General features: G+C 46.5%; 1 protein-coding gene across 3 annotated transcripts in view; it reads right to left on the bottom strand.

The window, feature by feature from the left end:
• The window catches only part of tut7 (terminal uridylyl transferase 7), a 63654-nt gene that overhangs the window by 26793 nt on the left and 19667 nt on the right, over positions 1 to 17194 (bottom strand). For all 3 annotated transcript variants that reach the window (XM_036936544.1, XM_036936546.1, XM_036936545.1), the window contains exons 12-14: positions 16912 to 17046; positions 15845 to 16022; positions 4267 to 4904 (exon numbers count right to left, since the gene is read on the bottom strand). In XM_036936544.1, the coding sequence (XP_036792439.1) occupies positions 4267 to 4904; positions 15845 to 16022; positions 16912 to 17046 (951 nt within the window). The remainder of the gene's footprint in view (positions 1 to 4266; positions 4905 to 15844; positions 16023 to 16911; positions 17047 to 17194) is intronic.

Raw genomic sequence — 17194 nt, 5'->3', positions numbered from 1 at the left:
CAGGGTTAGAGACTGACACTGTATGGGACTGACACACACACAGGATTAGAGACTGACACTGTATGGGACTGACTGACTGACACACACACAGGGTTAGAGACTGACACACAGGATTAGAGACTGACACTGTATGGGACTGACTGACTGACACACACACACAGGGTTAGAGACTGACACACACACAGGATTAGAGACTGACACACACACACAGGATTAGAGACTGACACTGTATGGGACTGACTGACTGACACACACACAGGATTAGAGACTGACACACACACACAGGATTAGAGACTGACACTGTATGGGACTGACTGACTGACACACACACACACAGGGTTAGAGACTGACACACAGGGTTAGAGACTGACACACAGGGTTAGAGACTGACACACACAGGATTCGAGACTGACACTGTATGGGACTGACACACACAGGGTTAGAGACTGACACACACACAGGATTAGAGACTGACACACACACACAGGATTAGAGACTGACACACACACAGGATTAGAGACTGACACACACACAGGATTAGAGACTGACAACTACTCAGTCAACGGTTTTATAACAACTACTCAGTCAACGGTTTTATAACAACAACTCAGTCAACGGTTTTATAACAACAACTCAGTCAACGGTTTTATAACAACTACTCAGTCAACGGTTTTATAACAACTACTCAGTCAACGGTTTTATAACAACTACTCAGTCAACGGTTTTATAACAACAACTCAGTCAACGGTTTTATAACAACAACTCAGTCAACGGTTTTATAACAACTACTCAGTCAACGGTTTTATAACAACTACTCAGTCAACGGTTTTATAACAACTACTCAGTCAACGGTTTTATAACAACTACTCAGTCAACGGTTTTATAACAACTACTCAGTCAACGGTTTTATAACAACTACTCAGTCAACGGTTTTATAACAACAACTCAGTCAACGGTTTTTTGTTTTTACTATTGTCTACATTGTAGAATAATAGTGAAGACATCAAAACTATAAAATAACACATATGGAATCATCATTAAATCCAAATATATTTAACATTTTGAGATTCTAAGTTGCCAATCTTTGCCTTGACAGCTTTGCACACTCTTGGCATTCTCTCAACCAGCTTCACCTGGAATGATTTTCCAACAGTTTTGAAGGAGTTCCCACATATGCTTAGCACTTATTGCCTGCTTTTCCTTCACTCTGCGGTCCAACTCATCCCAAAACCATCTCAATTGGGTTGAGGTCGGGTGATTGTGGAGGCCAGGTCATCTGATGCATCACTCCATCACTCTCCTTGTTCAAATAGCCCTTGAACAGTCTGGAGGTGTATTGAGTCATTGTCCTGTTGAAAAACAAAATGTGTTCCACCAAGCCCAAACCAGATGGGATGGTGTATCGCTGCAGAATGCTGTGGTAGCTGGGTTAAGTGTGCCTTGAATTCTAAATCAATCACAGACAGTGTCACCAGCAATGCACCCCCACACACCACACCTCCTCCTCCATGCTTTATGGTGGAAACCACACATGCAGAGATCATTCTGAGACCTACTCTGTCTCTCACAAAGACAGGGCGGTTGGAACCAAAACTCTCAAATTTGGACTCATCAGACCAAAGGCCAGATTTCACCGGTCTAATTTCCATTGCTCGTGTTTCTTGGCCAAAGCAAGTCTCTTCTTATTACTGGTGTCCTTTAGTAGTGGTTTCTTTGCAGCAATTCGACCATGAAGGCCTGATTCACACCATCTCCTCTGAATAGTTGATGTTGAGATGTGTCTGTTACTTGAACTCTGTGAAGCATTTATTTGGGCTGCAATCTGAAGTGCCGCTAACTCTAATGAACCTAACCTCTACAGCAGAGGTAACTCTGGGTCTTCCTTTCCTGTGACGGTCCTCATGAGAGACAGTTTCATCATAGTGCATGATGGTTTTTGCGACTGCACTTGAAGAAACTTTCACAGTTCGTTACATTTTCCGGATTGACTGAGCTTCATGTCTTTCCTTATTTGAGCTGATCTTGCAAAAATATGGACTTGGGTCTTTTACCAAAAAGGTCTCTCTTCTGTATACCAACCATATTTCCTGTTTACCACCCCTACCTTGTCACAACACGACTGGGTCAAACGCATTAAGGAAGAAAGATATTCCACAAATTAACTTTTTACAAGGCACACCTGTTAATTGAAATGCATTCCAGGTGACTGACTACCTTATGAAGCTGGTTGAGAGAATGTCAAGACTGTGCAAAACTTTGAATAATCTCATTGAAAATAATTTTTGATTAGTTTAACACTGTTGTTGGTTATTACATGATTCTATCATGTGTCATTTCGTAGTTTTGATGTCTTCACTAGTATTCTAGAGCAGAAAATAGTAACAAAATAAAGACAAATCCTGGAATGAGTAGGTGTTCTAAAATCCTGGAATGAGTAGGTGTTCTAAAACCCCTGAATGAGTAGGTGTTCTAAAACCCTGGAATGAGTAGGTGTTCTAAAACCCTGGAATAAGTAGGTGTTCTAAAACCCTGGAATGAGTAGGTGTTCTAAAACCCTGGAATGAGTAGGTGTTTCTAACACCCTGGAATGAGTAGGTGTTCTAAAACCCTGGAATGAGTAGGTGTTCTAAAACCCTGGAATGAGTAGGTGTTCTAAAACCCTGGAATGAGTAGGTGTTCTAAAACCCCTGAATGAGTAGGTGTTCTAAAACCCTGGAATGAGTAGGTGTTCTAAAACCCTGGAATAAGTAGGTGTTCTAAAACCCTGGAATGAGTAGGTGTTTCTAAAACCCTGGAATGAGTAGGTGTTCTAAAACCCTGGAATGAGTAGGTGTTCTAAAACCCCTGAATGAGTAGGTGTTCTAAAACCCCTGAATGAGTAGGTGTTCTAAAACCCTGGAATGAGTAGGTGTTCTAAAACCCTGGAATAAGTAGGTGTTCTAAAACCCTGGAATGAGTAGGTGTTCTAAAACCCTGGAATGAGTAGGTGTTTCTAAAACCCTGGAATGAGTAGGTGTTCTAAAACCCTGGAATGAGTAGGTGTTCTAAAACCCTGGAATGAGTAGGTGTTCTAAAACCCTGGAATGAGTAGGTGTTCTAAAACCCTGGAATGAGTAGGTGTTCTAAAACCCTGGAATGAGTAGGTGTTCTAAAACCCTGGAATGAGTAGGTGTTCTAAAACCCTTGAATGAGTAGGTGTTCTAAAACCCTTGAATGAGTAGGTGTTCTAAAACCATTGAATGAGTAGGTGTTCTAAAACCCTTGAATGAGTAGGTGTTCTAAAACCCTTGAATGAGTAGGTGTTCTAGAACCCTGGAATGAGTAGGTGTTCTAAAACCCTTGAATGAGTAGGTGTTCTAAAACCCTTGAATGAGTAGGTGTTCTAAAACCCTGGAATGAGTAGGTGTTCTAAAACCCTGGAATGAGTAGGTGTTCTAAAACCCTGGAATGAGTAGGTGTTCTAAAACACTTGAATGAGTAGGTGTTCTAAAACCCTGGAATGAGTAGGTGTTCTAAAACCCTGGAATGAGTAGGTGTTCTAAAACCCTGGAATGAGTAGGTGTTCTAAAACCCTGGAATGAGTAGGTGTTCTAAAACCCTGGAATGAGTAGGTGTTCTAAAACCCTTGAATGAGTAGGTGTTCTAGAACCCTGGAATGAGTAGGTGTTCTAAAACACTTGAATGAGTAGGTGTTCTAAAACCCTGGAATGAGTAGGTGTTCTAAAACCCTGGAATGAGTAGGTGTTCTAAAACCCTGGAATGAGTAGGTGTTCTAAAACCCTGGAATGAGTAGGTGTTCTAAAACCCTGGAATGAGTAGGTGTTCTAAAACCCTGGAATGAGTAGGTGTTCTAAAACCCTTGAATGAGTAGGTGTTCTAAAACCCCGGAATGAGTAGGTGTTCTAAAACCCTGGAATGAGTAGGTGTTCTAAAACCCTGGAATGAGTAGGTGTTTCTAAAACCCTGGAATGAGTAGGTGTTCTAAAACCCTGGAATGAGTAGGTGTTCTAAAACCCCTGAATGAGTAGGTGTTCTAGAACCCTGGAATGAGGTGTTCTAGAACCCTGGAATGAGTAGGTGTTCTAAAACCCTGGAATGAGTAGGTGTTCTAGAACCCTGGAATGAGTAGGTGTTCTAAAACCCTGGAATGAGTAGGTGTGTCCAAACTTTCGGCTGGTACTGTACTTCAAGCATGTTGTTGTGTCCTGTATATTTAATTGGTTATACCTCATTGAGTTTTGATCACATGCTCTCATATCTACCTACCTTTCCACGGGTGAAGGCCTGTCTGATGAAGCCATAGCAGAGACCACTGGCCCCCTCGGTCTTGTTGTCAAGCACATCCTGTTTGGGCGAGGCTACCTCCTCCTCGTCCAATGAACTGGGAGTGTCTAGGTCTGGCCCCTCCTCGTCTGAGAGAAGCTCCTCCGAGACCTCGTCCAATGGGAACAGCTCTTCGTCCTCCGTGTTCACACTGTCTAGGTGATGTCTGGGATATACTTCCTCATCTAGCTCTTCATCCTCCTCTTCCTCCTCCGATAGGCTGTTCTTCCCCAAATCCTCTCCTTCGTTATCAGAGTCTGAAGGGCTCTCCTCCTCTTCCTCCACCATACAGTCAGAGTCCTGCTTAAAGCCCGCCTCTCCTTTCTGCCCATTGGCTGCTTGAGACTCCAGTTTGAGACTGCTCAACCCTGATTGGACACGGCTCACGTCACTCAGAGCCTTCTGACGAGGCCCTTGCTTGTAATTAGCTCCTCGAGGCCCGGCCATCTTGTGGTTGGCTGATGGAAGGCTGAGGGGCAGGGCGAAGTACTTGTAGGTCGATTTGAGGCAGTGGAGGATGTACTCGTACATCTGTTGGCTGTTCAATGTACGAGCCACGTTCCTCTTCACAGCAAACGGATCTATAACACACAATTAAATCTCGTCTCAAAATCAGAACTTGAGTATTATGATTTGCAGTGTTAAACAACAGTGTTTCCCTTTGCAAAGTCTACCTGGTAACCGCTGACACAGGTTTAACATTAAAGGGCTTTTCAGACAGCTGAATATCACCGATTCCTCTAGTCAACGCGGGCTACGCCACCGGTCCGTCCCTCTAGTCAACGCCACCGGTCCGTCCCTCTAGTCAACGCCACCGGTCCGTCCCTCTAGTCAACGCCACCGGTCCGTCCCTCTAGTCAAGGCCACCGGTCCCTCTAGTCAAAGCCACCGGTCCGTCCCTCTAGTCAAAGCCACCGGTCCGTCCCTCTAGTCAAAGCCACCGGTCCGTCCCTCTAGTCAACGCCACCGGTCCGTCCCTCTAGTCAACGCCACCGGTCCGTCCCTCTAGTCAAGGCCACCGGTCCCTCTAGTCAAAGCGGGCTACACCGTATTTCCATGCAACACAATTTTTTTATAAAAAAACCAAACAATTAGAAAACAATGATTTTTATTGTTAAAAAGTCCCTCTGTAAAGTGAGAGTATTAGCCAGCTAGCCAGAGTGGGAAAGTCAGCCGGTCCTGCCGTACGTGCTGGAGAGGACTTCCGTGAGGAATATTTGTCACCGGGACAACGTGACCCGAAATAATGAGGAATATTTGTCACCGGGACAAAGTGACCCGAAATAATGAGGAATATTTGTCACCGGGACAACGTGACCCAAAATAATGAGGAATATTTGTCACCAGGACAACGTGACCCGAAATAATTTACATTTAACGGACATTTGAGAAATTGACCGGACATCCATATTAGGACTTCCTCCCACGATGCTCAAAACCACAGTTACATTAATGGAATCCATTTCAACAGTAGAAATGAGTGTTTAATTGAAGAGCAAGACATTGTATCTTTAACCCCTCTTATCAATCATAAATTAATATTATTTAAAAACAGACTAAATAGTTAAGCCTAGAAGAGCAAGTTGCCTACCCAGTAATAAAAACTTAAAAATACAATATTTGTATAATACAATTTGCGAACGACCTGTTTTAATTATTAAATAGCACACAGCTGTTTTTAAATGTAATCTATGCCTCTCTAATGTAATGTAGCCTAGGCATGAACATTGTAATTAGGCCTAATAAATAACACACAACTGTCTAGGAACACCAGGGCCAGCCGGTCATGGCAAGAAGGGATGCACCTTTTGTAGCGGGTTAGGAGAACTGACGCAGCGGGTTAGGAGAACTGACGCAGCAGGTTAGGAGAACTGACGCAGCGGGTTAGGAGAACTGACACAGCGGGTTAGGAGAACTGACGCAGCGGGTTAGGAGAACTGACACAGCAGGTTAGGAGAACTGACACAGCAGGTTAGGAGAACTGACGCAGCGGGTTAGGAGAACTGACGCAGCGGGTTAGGAGAACTGACACAGCGGGTTAGGAGAACTGACGCAGCGGGTTAGGAGAACTGACGCAGCGGGTTAGGAGAACTGACACAGCGGGTTAGGAGAACTGACACAGCAGGTTAGGAGAACTGACGCAGCGGGTTAGGAGAACTGACGCAGCAGGTTAGGAGAACTGACGCAGCAGGTTAGGAGAACTGACGCAGCAGGTTAGGAGAACTGACGCAGCAGGTTAGGAGAACTGACGCAGCAGGTTAGGAGAACTGACGCAGCGGGTTAGGAGAACTGACGCAGCGGGTTAGGAGAACTGACGCAGCGGGTTAGGAGAACTGACGCAGCGGGTTAGGAGAACTGACGCAGCAGGTTAGGAGAACTGACACAGCGGGTTAGGAGAACTGACACAGCGGGTTAGGAGAACTGACGCAGCGGGTTAGGAGAACTGACACAGCAGGTTAGGAGAACTGACACAGCAGGTTAGGAGAACTGACGCAGCGGGTTAGGAGAACTGACACAGCGGGTTAGGAGAACTGACGCAGCGGGTTAGGAGAACTGACGCAGCGGGTTAGGAGAACTGACACAGCGGGTTAGGAGAACTGACACAGCAGGTTAGGAGAACTGACGCAGCGGGTTAGGAGAACTGACGCAGCAGGTTAGGAGAACTGACGCAGCAGGTTAGGAGAACTGACGCAGCAGGTTAGGAGAACTGACGCAGCAGGTTAGGAGAACTGACGCAGCAGGTTAGGAGAACTGACGCAGCAGGTTAGGAGAACTGACGCAGCAGGTTAGGAGAACTGACGCAGCGGGTTAGGAGAACTGACGCAGCGGGTTAGGAGAACTGACGCAGCAGGTTAGGAGAACTGACGCAGCGGGTTAGGAGAACTGACGCAGCGGGTTAGGAGAACTGACGCAGCAGGTTAGGAGAACTGACGCAGCAGGTTAGGAGAACTGACGCAGCAGGTTAGGATAATTTATATATCAGGTTAGAAAAAGGGTTAGGGTTAGCTAAAATGCAAACTGTACAGATTCAAGGACAGCAAGTCAAATGCAAGGACTTAAGTACTTTTTCAAGTACTAATATGTATTTTTGAACGACCATCAATTTGTAAAATTTCATTTGCTGTTTTTCTAGTCACCACCAGATGGCAGTATATCACCACAACCGCATGGGAAAAAAACTATTAACTTACTATTCATCACTACATGACAAATTCTACTCAATAACACTACTTATTTACCACACACACACACAAAGTATATGGACACCTGCTCGCCCAACATTTCATTCCAAAACCACGGGCATTAATATTGAGTTGGTCCCCCCCCTTTTTCTGAAGCGTGATTCATCACTCCAGAGAACACGTTTCCACTGCTCCAGAGTCCAATGGCAGCAAGCTTTACACCACTCCAGCCCACGCTTGGTCTACACCACTCCAGCCCACGCTTGGTCTACACCACTCCAGCCCACGCTTGGTCTACACCACTCCAGCCCACGCTTGGTCTACACCACTCCAGCCCGCGCTTGGTCTACACCACTCCAGCCCGCGCTTGGTCTACACCACTCCAGCCCACGCTTGGTCTACACCACTCCAGCCCACGCTTGGTCTACACCACTCCAGCCCACGCTTGGTCTACACCACTCCAGCCCACGCTTGGTCTACACCACTCCAGCCCACGCTTGGTCTACACCACTCCAGCTTGGTCTACACCACTCCAGCCCACGCTTGGTCTACACCACTCCAGCTTGGTCTACACCACTCCAGCCCACGCTTGGTCTACACCACTCCAGCCCGCGCTTGGTCTACACCACTCCAGCCCGCGCTTGGTCTACACCACTCCAGCCCGCGCTTGGTCTACACCACTCCAGCCCGCGCTTGGTCTACACCACTCCAGCCCACGCTTGGTCTACACCACTCCAGCCCACGCTTGGTCTACACCACTCCAGCCCACGCTTGGTCTACACCACTCCAGCACACGCTTGGTCTACACCACTCCAGCCCACGCTTGGTTTACACCACTCCAGCCCACGCTTGGTTTACACCACTCCAGCCCGCGCTTGGTCTACACCACTCCAGCCCGCGCTTGGTCTACACCACTCCAGCCCGCGCTTGGTATTGCACGTGGTGATCTAAGGCTTGTGTGCGTGCGGCTGCTCGTCCATGGAAAGTTATTGTGCTGACGTTGCTTCCAGAGGCAGTTTGGAACTCGGTAGTGAGTGACGCAACCAAGAATATAACATTTTTTTACTCGCTACGCACTTTAGCACTCTGCTGTCTTGTTCTGTGAGCTTTTGTGGCCTACCACTTCACAGCTGAGTAGTTGTTGCTCATAGACGTTTACACTTCACAATAACAGCACTTAAAAAGTTGAACGGGGCCGAAATTTGACGAACTGACTTGTTGGGAAGGTGGCATCCTATGACGATGCCTCGTTGAAAGTCACCGAGCTCTTCAGTAAGGCTATTCTACTGCCAATGTTAGTCTATGGAGATTGCATGGCGGTGTGTTCGATTTTATACACCTGTCAGCAAAGGGTGAGGCTGAAATGGCCAAATCCTTGTGATTTAATGAAAGTTAAATATATTTAATACTGTAGTTTGAATTTCGCGCTCTGCAATTTCACAGGATGTTGGCCTACCGTCCCACGCTACCGTCCCACCTGCCCATAAGAAGTCCCACAGGTAGTCCCAACATAATGACATGAAAGGGAATTCTGACAGTGTAAAAGGCCCTTAGTTGACTCTAAAATGTATTCTTTACCCATTTAAAGAGAAACAAAATTAAAGATTATCTCAGAGGACCCAACATGGGTCCCGGACCCCAAGTTTGGGAACCAGTGTGCTACTAACCTCTGTCCCTGCTTGCTTCAATGCTTCCTCTCTGTGTAGAACCTCTCTCCCTGCTTGCTTCAATGCTTCCTCTCTGTGTAGAACCTCTCCCTGCTTGTTTCAATGCTTTGTCTCTCTGTGTAGAACCTCTCTCCCTGCTTGCTTCAATGCTTCCTCTCTGTGTAGAACCTCTCCCTGCTTGTTTCAATGCTTCCTCTCTCTGTGTAGAACCTCTCTCCCTGCTTGCTTCAATGCTTCGTCTCTCTGTGTAGAACCTCCCTCCCTGCTTGCTTCAATGCTTCGTCTCTCTGTGTAGAACCTCTCTCCCTGCTTGCTTCAATGCTTCCTCTCTGTGTAGAACCTCTCCCTGCTTGTTTCAATGCTTCCTCTCTCTGTGTAGAACCTCTCTCCCTGCTTGCTTCAATGCTTCGTCTCTCTGTGTAGAACCTCCCTCCCTGCTTGCTTCGTCTCTCTGTGTAGAACCTTCCTCCCTGCTTGCTTCAATGCTTCGTCTCTCTGTGTAGAACCTCTCCCTGCTTGCTTCAATGCTTCGTCTCTCTGTGTAGAACCTCTCCCTGCTTGCTTCAATGCTTCGTCTCTGTGTAGAACCTCTCCCTGCTTGCTTCAATGCTTCGTCTCTCTGTGTAGAACCTCTCCCTGCTTGCTTCAATGCTTCGTCTCTCTGTGTAGAACCTCTCCCTGCTTGCTTCAAAGCTTCCTCTCTCGGTGTAGAACCTCTGCCTCCTTCATTGCAGCCTGACTCAACACTGTCTGTCTCACTACTCTCTGTAAAGCAAAGTTATTTTGGTATGAGCTTAATTTCAAATCAACTGCTCCTGCTGAGGCCAGACTCCGTTCAACGTGAGCTTCTAACTTCATGCTTCTAGCCAGCTAGTTATAGCTAGCTACCTGGCTAACAGCCGGAGCCCTTGAGTGAGCTAGCTAGCTCAACATCTGACTGGAATATCATCAAGGCTTCCCCTACCCCGGTCAGCCGGGCAAGACAATCTGGACCCTCTCTTTCTAAAAATGTCTGCCGAAATTGTTGCAACCCCTATTACCGGTCTGTTCAACCTCTCTCTCTGATAGTCTGAGATTCTCAAAGATTGGAAAGCTGCCGCGGTCATCCCCCTCTTCAAAGGGGGAGACACTAGACCCAAACTGCTACAGACCTACAACTATCATTCCCTGTCTTTCTAAGGTCTTCGAAAGCCAAGTTAATAAACAGATCACCGACCATTTCGAATCCCACAATACCATCTCCGCTATGCAATCTGGTTTCAGAGCTGGTCATGGGTGCAGCCACGCTCAATGTCCTAAACGACATCATAACCGCCATCGATAAGAGACATTACTGTGCAGCCGTATTCATCGACCTGGCCAAGGCTTTCGACTCTGTCAATCACCACATTCTTATTGGCACTCGGCAGCCTTAATTTCTCATGATTGCCTCGCCTGGTTTACCAACTACTTCTCTGATAGAGTTCCGTGTGTCAAATCGGAGGGCCTGTTGCCCGGACATCTGGCAGTCTGTATGGGGGTGCCACAGGGTTCAATCCTCGGGCCGACTCTTCTCTGTATACATCAATGATGTCGCTCTTGCTGCTGGTGATCCTCTGATACATCTCTACGCAGACGAGACCATTCTGTATACTTCTGGCCCCTCTTTGGACACTGTGTTAACTAACCTCCAGACAAGCTTCAATGCCATACAACTCTCCTTCCGTGGCCTCCAACTGCTCTTAAACGCAAGTAAAACTAAATGCATGCTATTCAACCAATCACTGCCCGCACCTGCTCGCCCGTCCAGCATCACTACACTGGACGGTTCTGACTTAGGTATTTGTAGTTGTCCACATATTCTAGGTGTCTCGTTAGACTGTTAACTCTCCTTCCAGACTCACATTAAGCATCTACAATCCAAAATTAAATCTAGAATTGGCTTCCAATATTGCAACAAAGCATCCTTCACTCATGCTGCCAAAAATACCCTCATAAAACTGACCATCCTACCGATCCTCAACTTCGGTGATGTCATCAAACTGGATGCAGTCTATCACAGTGCCATCCGTTTTGTAACCAAAGCCCCATATACTACCCAACACTGCGACCTGTACGCTCTCGTTGGTTGGCCCTCGCTTCATACTCGTCACCAAACCCACTGGCTACAGGTTATCTACAAGTCTCTGCTAGGTAAAGCCCCGCCTTATCTCAGCTCACTGGTAACCATAGTAACACCCACCTGTAGCACACGCTCCAGCAGGTATATCTCACTGGTCACCCCCAAAACCAATTCCTCCTTTGGTCGTCTTTCCTTCCAGTTCTCTGCAGCCAATGACTGGAACGAACTGCAAAAATCACTGAAGCTGGAGACTCATATCTCCCTCACTAGCTTTAAGCACCAGCTGTTAGAGCAGCTCACAGATTACTGCACCTGTACACAGCCCATAAATAGTCCATCCAACTACCTCATCCCCATACTGTATTTGTTTATTTATCTTGCTCCTTTGCACCCCAGTATCTCTACTTGAACATTCATCTTCTGCACATCTATCACTCCAGTGTTTAATTGCTATATTGTAATTACTTCGCCACCATGGCCTATTTATTGCCTTAACTCCCTTAACTTACCTCATTTGCACTCATATAGACTTGTTTTCTTTTGTTCTATTGACTATATTTTGTTTATTCCATGTAACTCTGTGTTGTTGTTTCTGTTGAACTGCTTTGTTTTATCTTGGCCAGGTCGCAGTTGCAAATGTTAACTTGTTCTAGACTGGCCTACCTGGTTAAATAAAGGTGTTCTCAACTGGCCTACCTGGTTAAATAAAGGTGTTCTCAACTAGCCTACCTGGTTAAATAAAGGTGTTCTCAACTGGCCTACCTGGTTAAATAAAGGTGTTCTCAACTGGCCTACCTGGTTAAATAAAGGTGTTCTCAACTGGCCTACCTGGTTAAATAAAGGTGTTCTCAACTGGCCTACCTGGTTAAATAAAGGTGTTCTCAACTGGCCTACCTGGTTAAATAAAGGTGTTCTCAACTGGCCTACCTGGTTAAATAAAGGTGTTCTCAACTGGCCTACCTGGTTAAATAAAGGTGTTCTCAACTAGCCTACCTGGTTAAATAAAGGTGTTCTCAACTAGCCTACCTGGTTAAATAAAGGTGTTCTCAACTGGCCTACCTGGTTAAATAAAGGTGTTCTCAACTAGCCTACCTGGTTAAATAAAGGTGTTCTCAACTAGCCTACCTGGTTAAATAAAGGTGTTCTCAACTGGCCTACCTGGTTAAATAAAGGTGTTCTCAACTAGCCTACCTGGTTAAATAAAGGTGTTCTCAACTGGCCTACCTGGTTAAATAAAGGTGTTCTCAACTGGCCTACCTGGTTAAATAAAGGTGTTCTCAACTGGCCTACCTGGTTAAATAAAGGTGTTCTCAACTGGCCTACCTGGTTAAATAAAGGTGTTCTCAACTAGCCTACCTGGTTAAATAAAGGTGTTCTCAACTGGCCTACCTGGTTAAATAAAGGTGTTCTCAACTGGCCTACCTGGTTAAATAAAGGTGTTCTCAACTGGCCTACCTGGTTAAATAAAGGTGTTCTCAACTGGCCTACCTGGTTAAATAAAGGTGTTCTCAACTGGCCTACCTGGTTAAATAAAGGTGTTCTCAACTGGCCTACCTGGTTAAATAAAGGTGTTCTCAACTGGCCTACCTGGTTAAATAAAGGTGTTCTCAACTAGCCTACCTGGTTAAATAAAGGTGTTCTCAACTAGCCTACCTGGTTAAATAAAGGTGTTCTCAACTGGCCTACCTGGTTAAATAAAGGTGTTCTCAACTAGCCTACCTGGTTAAATAAAGGTGTTCTCAACTAGCCTACCTGGTTAAATAAAGGTGTTCTCAACTGGCCTACCTGGTTAAATAAAGGTGTTCTCAACTAGCCTACCTGGTTAAATAAAGGTGAAATACATTTTACAATAAAAAAAACTACCAAAAGTTGAGAATGACACAAATATTAATTTTCGCAAAATTTGCTGCCCAGTATCTTTAGATATTTTTGTCAGATATTACTATGGAATACTGAAGTATAATTACAAGCATTTCATAAGTGTCAAAGGCTTTTATTGACAATTACATGAAGTTGATGCAAAGAGTCAATATTTTGCAGTGTTGACCCTTCTTTTTCAAGACCTCTGCAATCCGCCCTGGCATGCTGTCAATTAACTTCTGAGCCACATCCTGACTGATGGCAGCCCATTCTTGCATAAATCAATGCTTGGAGTTTGTCAGAATTTGTGGGGTTTTGTTTGTCCACCAGCCTCTTGAGGATTGACCACACGTTCTCAATGGGATTAAGGTCTGGGGAGTTTCCTGGCAATGGACCCAAAATATCGGTGTTTTGTTCCCCGAGCCAAACAATTGGAAAGGGGACTCAGAGAAAATGACTTTACCCCAGTCCTCAGCAGTCCAATCACTGTACCTTTTGCAGAATATCAGTCTGTCCCTGATGTTTTTCGTGGAGAGAAGTGGCTTCTTTGCTGCCCTTCTTGACACCAGGCCATCCTCCAAAAGTCTTCGCCTCACTGTGCGTACAGATGCACTCACACCTGCCTGCTGCCATTCCTGAGCAAGCTCTGTACTGGTGGTGCCCCGATCCCGCAGCTGAATAAACTTTAGGAGACGGTCCTGGCGCTTGCTGGACTTTCTTGAGCGCCCTGAAGCCTTCCTCCCAACAATTGAACCGCTCTAAGTTCTTGATGATCCGATAAATGGTCGATTTAGGTGCTTACTGGCAGCAATATCCTTGCCTGTAAAGCCCTTTTTGTGTAACGCAATGATGACGGCACGTGTTTCCTTGCAGTTAACCATGATAGACAGAGGAAGAACAATGATTCCAAGCACCACCCTCCTTTTGAAGCTTACAGTCTGTTATTCGAACTCAATCAGCATGACAGAGTGATTTCCAGCCTTGTCCTCGTCAACACTCACACCTGTGTTAACGAGAGAATCACTGACATGATGTCAACTGGTCCTTTTGTGGAAGGGCTGAAATGCAGTGGAAATGTTTTTTTGGGGGGGTGGATTCAGTTCATTTGCACGGCAATCATCTGATCACTCTTCATAACATTCTGGAGTATATGCAAATTGCCATCATACAAACTGAGGCAGCAGACTTTGTGAAAATCAATATTTGTGTCATTCTCAAAACATTTGGCCACAACTGTAGGATTCATCATTCTCTGAGAGTCAGAGTTGTTTTTTTTGTTTGGGGGATGTCTGTTGACACACCAGCAGTCAAGGGATGTAAAAAAAACTCCCACTGTCAACTCTCTACTACTTGCCACTGTAGGTTGATGAGGTAGTTCGTTTTACCTCTTGGCTTATGTCGTGGGCGGAGCTTCCTGTTGGAAAGAGTGGTGAATGAATGTGCCGCTAACACGGCCAATCAGAGGGAAGGAGGCGAACATAACGAGCACACAGGATTCCACTTGTTCAGAGGAAGGCGCGATTAGAACACAGATCAAGAAGCCTTCCGAGTTTTGATCAACGCTAGGAAACGCAATAGTAAACGATAATTAACAAAAATAAAAAGGTGAGTAAACAACGTTTGAGTGGAATGAGCGAGCTCGCCTGGCAACCACAGTGAGAAAAATAGAACTCGGTAGTCGGCCTGGAAATGTATTTCCAAATTCAATACATTTATCTAATATGTTTGATATTAACATACTTCAAAATCATATCAAATGTTATACGCGCCGAATACAACAGGTTTCCTTTCCTACAAAAGTAGTTTGAAATGTTTGGCTTATAAGGTAACTTTTGTAGTCATGTTGCGCGAGTTGGAACCGGTGTTTTCTGGATCAAACGCACCAAATAAATGGACATTTTGGATATATACCGACGGAATTAATCGAACAAAAGGATAATTTGTGATGTTTATGGGACATATTGGAGTTCTAACAAAGGGCTAAGAAGCTCTTCAAAGGTAAGGCACGAATTATATCTTTATTTCTGCGTTTCTGCGTTTTGTGTCGCGCCTGGAGGGTTGAAATATGATGGTGTGTTTGTTCGCTTGGGTGCTATCCTCAGATAATAGCATTGTTTGCTTTCGCCGTAAAGCATTTTTGAAATCTGACACGTTGGCTGGATTCACAACAAGTGTAACTTTCATTTGGTATCTTACATGTGTAACTTTAATTTGTGCGATTTCATCAAAGTTGAATTTTTATAGTAATTTATTTGAATTTGGTGCTCTGCATTTTCACTGGATGTTGGCCAGTTGGGACGCGACCGTCCCACATATCCCAGAGGGTAAGAACAAATTCTTATTTTCGATGATGGCCTAAGAACAGTGGGTAAACTGCCTTGTTCAGGGGCAGAACGACAGATTTGTACCTTGTCAACCTCGGGGATTCGAACTTGCAACCTTTCGGTTACTAGTCCAACGCTTTAACCACTAGGATACCCTGCCGCCCCGTTTGAGCGAACTTAATGAACTCAATCTGGCCTCCCTGGAGAATATGACACATGTAACTACACTAGGCTGCTGGTTGGTCAGGTCAGGCCCCGCCCCGCCCCCACCCCACAGGTTATCCGGTTCCAAGGACCACAAAAAATAGATACCAATGCTAGAACATATTTGGTAGTGGAGTTTGATGGTTTGAGAGAGGTGAATGGTAAAAAGGTCAAAGTTCGTACCCTCCACGGCAATGCGTTTCTTGGGCCAGTCCTTGGCGTCCCGTGATACGACGAGGCTGGTGCGCACGCTGATGACACACTCCGTCATGTTGAACTCCAGCGAATAAAAACGCAGCATCTCCACCCACAGAAGACCCACCGAAGGTGGAGAGACAGCGCTCTGGAACACCAGAGGAGCCTGGAGAGAGACAAGCACTCGTTACACACAGTGTCTACACTGACAATAGTATGTTTAACAAGGTCTATATGTGAGCACCAGGCTGACCCCCCCCCCCCCCCCCCCCCCCACAGGGTGTAGTTACCACCCCCCCCCCACAGGGTGTAGTTACCACCACCCCCCACAGGGTGTAGTTACCACCACCCCCCACAGGGTGTAGTTACCACCACCCCCCACAGGGTGTAGTTCCACCACCACCCCCCACAGGGTGTAGTTCCACCACCACCCCCCACAGGGTGTAGTTCCACCACCACCCCCCACAGGGTGTAGTTACCCCCCCCCCACAGGGTGTAGTTACCCCCCCACAGGGTGTAGTTCCTCCACCACCACCCCCCCCCACAGGGTGTAGTTACCACCACCCCCCACAGGGTGTAGTTACCACCACCCCCCACAGGGTGTAGTTACCACCACCCCCCACAGGGTGTAGTTCCACCACCACCCCCCCCCCCCACAGGGTGTAGTTACCCCCCCCCCCCACAGGGTGTAGTTACCCCCCCCACAGGGTGTAGTTACCCCCCCACAGGGTGTAGTTACCACCACCCCCCCCACAGGGTGTAGTTACCCCCCCACAGGGTGTAGTTCCACCACCACCCCCCCCACAGGGTGTAGTTCCACCACCCCACAGAGTGTAGTTCCACCACCCCACAGAGTGTAGTTACCCCCCCCCCCCCCCACAGGGTGTAGTTACCCCCCCCCCCCCACAGGGTGTAGTTCCACCGCCACCCCCCCCACAGGGTGTAGTTATCCCCCCCACAGGGTGTAGTTACCCCCCTCCCCCCACAGGGTGTAGTTACCCCCCTCCCCCCACAGGGTGTAGTTACCTTGCCCTCCCCCCACAGGGTGTAGTTACCTTGCCCTCCCTGAAGATAGTTTCTGGGGGTGAGGAGGAGTCCTTAGAGACGGGGTAGTAACCCCAGTGGACACAGCCATCCTCCATGTGGGTCAGACTGAAGTCATGTAGCCTGCTGATGGAGAACTCCTTTATCTGAGAATAAGGGGGAGAGGTGTTATGGTTAGATGTAGTACAGCCTGCTGATGGAGAACTCAGCAGGGTGGGTTGTTTCCTCTGCTGTGTGTGTGTGTGTGTGTGTGTGTTAGGTATTTTATTAGGATCCTCATTAGCTGTTGCGAAA

Source organism: Oncorhynchus mykiss, chromosome 11, assembly GCF_013265735.2.
Source record: "Oncorhynchus mykiss isolate Arlee chromosome 11, USDA_OmykA_1.1, whole genome shotgun sequence".
NCBI lineage: Eukaryota > Metazoa > Chordata > Actinopteri > Salmoniformes > Salmonidae > Oncorhynchus > Oncorhynchus mykiss.
The sequence above is the reverse complement of the archived record's forward strand: the minus strand, read 5'-3'. Positions and strand labels throughout refer to the sequence as shown.